The sequence below is a fragment of the Lipotes vexillifer genome, unplaced genomic scaffold (genome assembly GCF_000442215.2).
Source record: "Lipotes vexillifer unplaced genomic scaffold, Lipotes_vexillifer_v1.1 scaffold1545, whole genome shotgun sequence".
NCBI classification, from domain to species: domain Eukaryota; kingdom Metazoa; phylum Chordata; class Mammalia; order Artiodactyla; family Lipotidae; genus Lipotes; species Lipotes vexillifer.
Window position 1 is genome coordinate 269658 of NW_006789763.1, and position 7059 is coordinate 276716.

At 48.6% G+C, this 7059-nt stretch overlaps 1 protein-coding gene across 1 annotated transcript in view; it reads left to right on the forward strand.

Moving 5' to 3' along the window:
- The window catches only part of SFSWAP (splicing factor SWAP), an 81293-nt gene that overhangs the window by 66255 nt on the left and 7979 nt on the right, over nt 1-7059 (forward strand). Inside the window, 1 exon segment of the mRNA XM_007462792.1 lies at nt 2795-2920. Within this exon segment, the coding sequence (XP_007462854.1) occupies nt 2795-2920 (126 nt within the window).

A 7059-nucleotide genomic window follows, 5' to 3' on the forward strand; every position in this document is an offset into this window, starting at 1 on the left:
GCGTCGTGTCGTTGGTTAGTTGGTGGGGGGTTGGTTTCGCTCGTTCTGAGGTTGGGGGGATTCTGGGTGGAACTCTGCAGCCCCGCGGTGTGAGGTGCTCTGTGTGGAGGAGGGTCAGGGGCCCCCCGTGTCGCTTCCAGAGGTCAGGCTCCCTCAGGGCTTTCACTCGGGGAGGGGTCTGGGAGCTGGGGGTTAATGTGGCTTTTGCAAGCGCTCTATTTAATGTTCAAAAAGAACTCAGGCGGGCAAAATTGGGGTCGTATATTAGTTTGAAATTTGTAATTCCTTACGTTTTCCCCCTGATAAACTGCGTAGCAAACCGGTGAGGGTGGTTGGTTTAATCTCCTGATCCAGGCCCTTAAAGGAGGATGGGGTGCTGGACGTTCCCCCAGGCGCCGGTTCACGCGCTGGTGTCCAGGAAGTGAGTCGTAACCCCAGGCAGAGCCGTGGCCGCCGTGTTGGTAACAGCGCTGCGGGGAGAATCTGTCCCCGCAGGAGGGGAGGAAGGGTTTGCGGATGCAGTCGGGTCCACAGCGCAAGCTTGAGAAGAGCTAAAACCTGGGAGCCTCTCGCTTGTTCAGCATGGTTGCTACCAGATCCTTGCTGCCGGGTCCCCAGCCTGGTTGGTACCGGATCCTTGGTACCAGATCCTTGCTGCTTGTTCAGTTCCGTGAGGACCTGTGAGTAGTAAAGTAACAGGAATGGAGGAAGTGGGTTCCTGAAATGGTTAAACACTGGTGGAAAGAAGCTATTTATAAATATCACTGTCATTCAGATGAGAAGTCTCCTTATGACTCTCTTTGAAAGCAAACCATTATGATCATTTAAGAAAAAAATCTGAGTTGCATTATGCTTGAAAATTTTTTAATTCAGACTATTCCATTTTCTTTATGAGAAGGCCTCCGGTCACGTTATACAGATGATTTACTTAGAAAATGGAATTCCTGTTTCTTGCACTGTGCCACGGTAGCAATATTCAGACCCTACTTAACAGAATAAAAGCATTGGAACTTCTTTAATTAAAATAAAACCTAAGTATCATCTGGTGTAGCTCATGGCCCTTCGTTCTGAGATGGGCTTTTTCCCAGGTAACTTGGAATCTACTGGTAAGAGGCACTTCACTTCAAAGAAAGCTAGTACCAGCGGCCACTGCAAAGTGGTATTGTATGTCATAGTTAGGGATTTGCAGACAGTAAAAACTCATTTGTTTTCCTGATTATTGAGTTGATTGTAGAAGTCTGTGTTTAAGCGTTCCGTAGGTGCTGTGGCTTTGATTGAGCAGAGCTTTTTTCGAGGCTCTAGCACCGCGCAGCCCAGCACATGTCATTCTAAATGTTAAGTGTGTGCCTCCGTGCCACAGACCCACGGCCTCCCAGGGATGCTGAGCTCAGAGCCTTGTCAGGGCAGCTCGGTAAGTGGCGGCAGCACAGCAAGGCACTTATCGGGCAGCCTCAACCACGAACAGATTTGACTCCTGGAGCTCTTTTGAGGGAAAGCCTGGTAAAATGTCAAGGTGTCTGACTGACCTCACCTTTGTAATCGTTACTTAAATCTTAGGAAAGCTCTGGAAACAAAAATCACAACCATTGTATAAGCTGAAAAGCAGTTGTGTCAGAGGAGCCCCAGAGCCAAGGCGCGTTTCTCCCGGAGCAGGTCATTCCGTGGCTGCGGTGTTTTTCAGGAGTGACTCAGCGTTCCCCCTGTGACACAGAGGGTGGAATGTGATTACAAGCTGATCTTTGCAACAACAGTGTGCGTTGTTGGGGGTTTTACTGTGACTAAAATGATTCCGTGTAGGACTTCTTTAGATGACAAAATCAAAACATCTCTTCTGTATATCGTTTTTTGAGTGGGTTGTCATAGAAACAGAATGGAAAGAAATTCCCCCCCCCCCCAGCAGATTTCTGCTTATTTCAGGTCTTCCCCAAAGCAGTAATTTCACTGAATGGACAAAAAACTAAAATAAGAGTCCTAAACCCATTGTTAAAGGGCCGTCCGTCAGGAACTTGACCCCTTGGGTGAGGGTCTCGAGTTGGAGTTCTGCGTGCTGGTGTGTGGGGCACGGTTGCCCTGTGTGGGTCACGGCACTGCACGAATAGAATAGTCCTCTTCCAGGCACAGGAAAGGGAAGAAAAAATATTAGACATCTCATAAACAAATGATTTAGCCAGAACTTTCATGGGAATGGCATGGTCTGAATTGGATTGAAGGTTCAGGCTCCCTGCCAGCGGGCCTGCAGCCTGTTCGTCATGCTGAGAGGCCATGAGTGCAAACAAGAGAGATTTCCAGGGGGTCCTCGAACTTCATCACGTTTCAGTGTCTTCCTGTTGCCAGTGTCAGAACAAGTAGAAACAACTCACTTGGACCTCGTTGCCTTTGTTTACCTAATTTTGACAGCAGTACCAGTGAGCTGAACGCACTTTAGGGAGACCAGATGGGCAGAGGCAAGAGAAAGGAAGAGCAGCAGTGGGCCTGCGTCCGCCAGGAACTGCAGGGACCCAGTGGGTGGGAGCTGGCTCCTGCTGACTGTCTGCACCAGCAGCCCATGGCTCCAGCCTCAGCATGAGTTGTGCCCCACTTAGAAGCTTAGCATTGGTGTGATGAGCGTTCTGCCTCTGAGCCTGGATCCAGTTCCGGGTCAGCAGAGTAGGGAGGCTGGCGGCGGGCCTTGAAAGGACAGGCAGGGACCCACCACGCCTCGCAGGCTCAGGCCAGGGCTGGCCTCTGTCTCAGCAGTGGAGGTGCTCCCCTGCCCACCCCACATAGGACTGAAATGCCTGCTTTCTTCTGCCAGGTCCCGGTCCCGGTCCCCTCGGAGACGAGCGCACTCCCCCGAGAGACGGCGGGAGGACAGGAGTGTCCCCACTGCCTACCGAATGAGTAACAGCCCTGGAGTCAGGAGGAAGCGGACCCGGTCCAGGTAGGCGGCGGAGCTTTCGCAGACACGGGACCTGTGCTGGAAGGTGGGGCTCCCACATCTCCGGCACAGAGCTGTCCGGAACCGGGGAGCAGCTGCTTTGGCCGATCCCGAGTCATCCTGGCAGCGTTTTCACTGCTCTGGAACTCAGAAGCAGAGGGCGCTTGCCTGTGCTGGAACACGTCTGTCTTTGCAGCTGGTTGGCCCTGCTGGGAGCTCTTGGGGTCACATTTCCCCCAAGTCTAGCTGCCTCTAGACCCCCACACGCAGCTCCTTACCCTTTACGTGTTGAGAAGGGAAAGGAGTGGAGGGGCGAGTGACAAGGAGAATCTGAAGTTCAGGTTTCAAGTGGATCCCTCCTGCTGCCCAGGTGGCCACGCCTCGGCTGCAGCTCCCAGGAGAGTGCCACAGGGTCCTCATGGGGTCTGAGAGCAGGGAGAGGGCCCATCCTCTGGCCCCTTGACCGCTAGGAGAGACCTGTCTAGTTGAGGAGAGTGAGGGAGGCTGGTTCCCATGTCGCCGTCACCCCCAGTCTGGGCCTTGGATGCTCAGCAAGCCAGGGCCCCTGCCCCCGCTCCCAGGAAGAGAGCTCCAGGGCTGACCTCTGCCACCAGAGGCCCTGGCATCACCACTGACTTGAGGAGACACAGGAAGCCAGGAGCATGCCCGGTGGACCAGTGGGCATTTCCCTCTCGGCTGAGGGATGCCATCTGGGGATCGTCCCGTCCAGCGTGGGTGATGCCACCTGAATGCTTTATGTCACTTGGCTTCTGTATTTCCATTCTCTCTGAAAATGAGGGCTTCCCATTTTTTGTGTCCCTGCACTGGAGTTAAGGCAGGCCCCGGCTCTGGTAGGTAGACAAGGAGCATTGCTGGCCTGGTGACCAAGGCACCCAGAAAAGGGCAAGACGCCATTGTTGCCCATCGTAGTCTCAGACTTCATGATGCCATGCTGCTGAGTGTCAGGACATCCGGGATTCCAGAACCTTCCAGAGTCTTCCAGAGGACAAATCTGCATTTCAGGTGTCCACCATTCTTGGACAAATGAACCCAGCCATCACCCAAACCTGCCTCAGAGACGCCCCTCCATCAGCAAACATCCTCAACAGGAGCAGTTCTTTTTTTTTTTTTTTTTTTAAACATCTTTATTGGAGTGTAGTTGCTTTACAATGTTGTGTTAGTTTCTGCTGTATAGCAAAGTGAATCAGCTACATGTATACATGCAGGAGCAGTTCTGAAAGGCATTTCTAACTGAAAAATGTTCCTGCAGTCTGGCTAGTTATGCAATAGTTCTATTAAATGATAAAATGTCATCTCTTTTTCTTAAAACAGAAAAATCAGGAAAGGAGCTGTAAAACTGACATATTTCAGTGAAGGCTTCATGTACAGACTCACTCCGTCTGTTTATAAATTTCATTTTGTGCCTTGGAACTCCCACACTAAGCATACGTGACTGTTGCAGGATAAAATGATGAAAATTGAAGTCCATTTTAAATTTTATTCCTTATGCAAGTAATTGACGTTTGAAATTTATCATCACCCTTGGTATATGTAAAGGGCATGGTCTAAAATTAATTCCTTGTAGCCGAAGATCTCTTCTAACAGAAGAGTTCTTGCTTTGCCCTCAAATTAACCTTTGCATTAAAAGAGCTATCACTAGAGAAAATGGTGATTATATTAGGATTCATCAGAGCTTGTGCTATCATCAGAACTTTAGTGAGTCAGATAAAAGAAGTTAAGATTCAACTTACTGCAGGGCCTAGCTACCCTGCCCTGATAGATGGGATCAAGCCTGTGACCTGACTCAGGGGTCGTGGACAGTGGTGGACTCAGGAGGAACCCAGTAGAGGTGAACACGTGCACCATTACTGGTCGATTTCCTGGGCTTGATTGTAAACCCAGAGTTTCTGTAGGCCAAGAATATGTTCTGTTAGCAGGCGAGTTGTGTTAACCCAGCAGTCAGGCTGTCCCCTCCGTCCTTCTACTCAGAGTAGCTTCGGGGTCTCTGCTTCAGTGTGGCAGCAGGTGACTAACTCGGCCACCAAGTCAGGGTCACTTTAATCCCGTCAGGTCACCCCAACTGAGGGGAAAGTGCCTCCTGCCAGATTTGAAGGATTATTTCTACAAGCTGATCACTGAGTGCTTCTTTCACTGACTTTTTTTTTTCTATTTTCTTTTTTTTTTTAACTTATTTTTTTTTAATTAATTAATTTATTATTTTTGGCTGCGTTGGTTCTTCATTGCTGCGCACGGGCTTTTCTCTAGTTGCGGCGAGCGGGGGCTGCTCTTCGTTGCAGTGTGTGGGCTTCTCACTGCGGTGGCCTCTCTTGTTGCGGAGCACAGGCTCTAGAGTGCAGGCTCGGTAGCTGTGGTGCGCAGGCTCAGTAGTTGGGGCACACGGGCTTAGTTGCTCCACAGCATGTGGGATCTTCCTGGACCAGGGCTCAAACCCACGTCCCCTGCATTGGCAGGCGGATTCTTAACCACTGCGCCACTAGGGAGGTCCCTGGCTTCTATTTTTGGAAAACAATTTTAACTTACTAGAAAGTTTTTAACTTCCTACTTAAAACACCCACCTGCATGTAACGTGTAGCTTGATTCAGTGCTAATGTTTTGCCACATTTGCTTTCCTTTCTCTCTCTTCCTCTTCCTCCCTCCCTCATGCCTTCCTGTGAGTGTGTATTTCATGACTTTGACAAGCCCAGGTCACCTGTATCATTGAAGGTCCCACACTCTGGCTTTGTCTGACTGTGTCCTTTTGGCTGTGTTCATGTTAAGTATTTTTAGCAAGAATACTCTATAGTGATGTTGTGTAACTTCCCATTGCATCACACCAGCAGGCACACAAGTGTCCCTCTGTCCCATTGCCAGTGACACTGAGTTTGATCACTTGGTTAAGGTTGTGTCTGCTATGTAATCATACCTTTTCCTCTTTGAACTAACAAGTCATCTGTGGGGTGGCACTGGAACAATGTGAGTGTCCTGTGGCCAGCAGCTTTCTCGTCATTTCTTCTCTAAACACCCCCCCTTTGTTTTAGTATCACTGTGGACTTTGGGTTTGGGGATTTGTCTTTTATTTGTTGTGCAACAATCCGTTGCCATTATATTCTATTTGATGGTAACATTGTCTCACATTTGGCCCCATTGTTCTTTGAGTACTTTGTCACTTTTGGCCCAAGATATTCCAGGCTTAGCTGGTGCTTTCCCTGCCCCAGACCTGGGGTCAGCTGTTTCTCCTAGGAATCCTGGTTCCTTTTAGTGTTTGGAGATCCAGATCTGGGCAGAGTGAATATTTTTAAAAGTAAAATTCATGAAAATGTTTAGCCAAATCATATTACAGTACACTCCAACATAAAGTCCCAGTTACTTTATGACAGTAAATAGTATGTGATTGGTTAGGGTGGGGGGCAGGGTTTAGCACTGAATCCCTACAGCTCACCGTTCACTGAGCACATCAGCAAACACTTGTTGAGTGAGTGAATGGGAATATGCTACTGTTCTGTGGTTCTTGTATCATACATGAAGTGTTATTAATTCAGTGTAGATTATGACAGTTGAAAGATGCATATCATAATTCCCTAGAGCAACCACTAAAAATAAAAAGGTTAAAAATCCAATAGAGACTGTTAAAGAGAACCATAAAAATGCTTTATTAATGCAAAAGAAAGCAGGAAAGTGGGGAAGAGGAGGAAAAAGAACAAATGGACAGCTAGAAAAGAAGATTGTTAACACCATCCATACAAATAATTACATTAAAAGTAAGCAGACTAAAAACTCTAGTTAAAAGGCAGAGATTTTAGACTGCATTAAAAAGCAAAACTTAATACTAAGCTGCTTATAAGAGATACTTTAAATATACAAGTAGGTTAAGATCTAAAAGGTACACCATACAGTGCTAATAAGAAGAAAGGTGGGGCTTCCCTGGTGGCACAGTGGTTGAGAGTCCGCCTGCCCATGCAGGGGACACGGGTTCGTGCCCCGGTCCGGGAAGATCCCACATGCCACGGAGCGCCTAGGTCCGTGAGCCATGGCTGCTGAGCCTGCGCGTCCGGAGCCTTTGCTCCGCAATGGGAGAGGCCACAACAGTGAGAGGCCCGCGTACCGCTAAAAAAAAAAAAAAAAAAAAAAAAAACAAAAAAAAA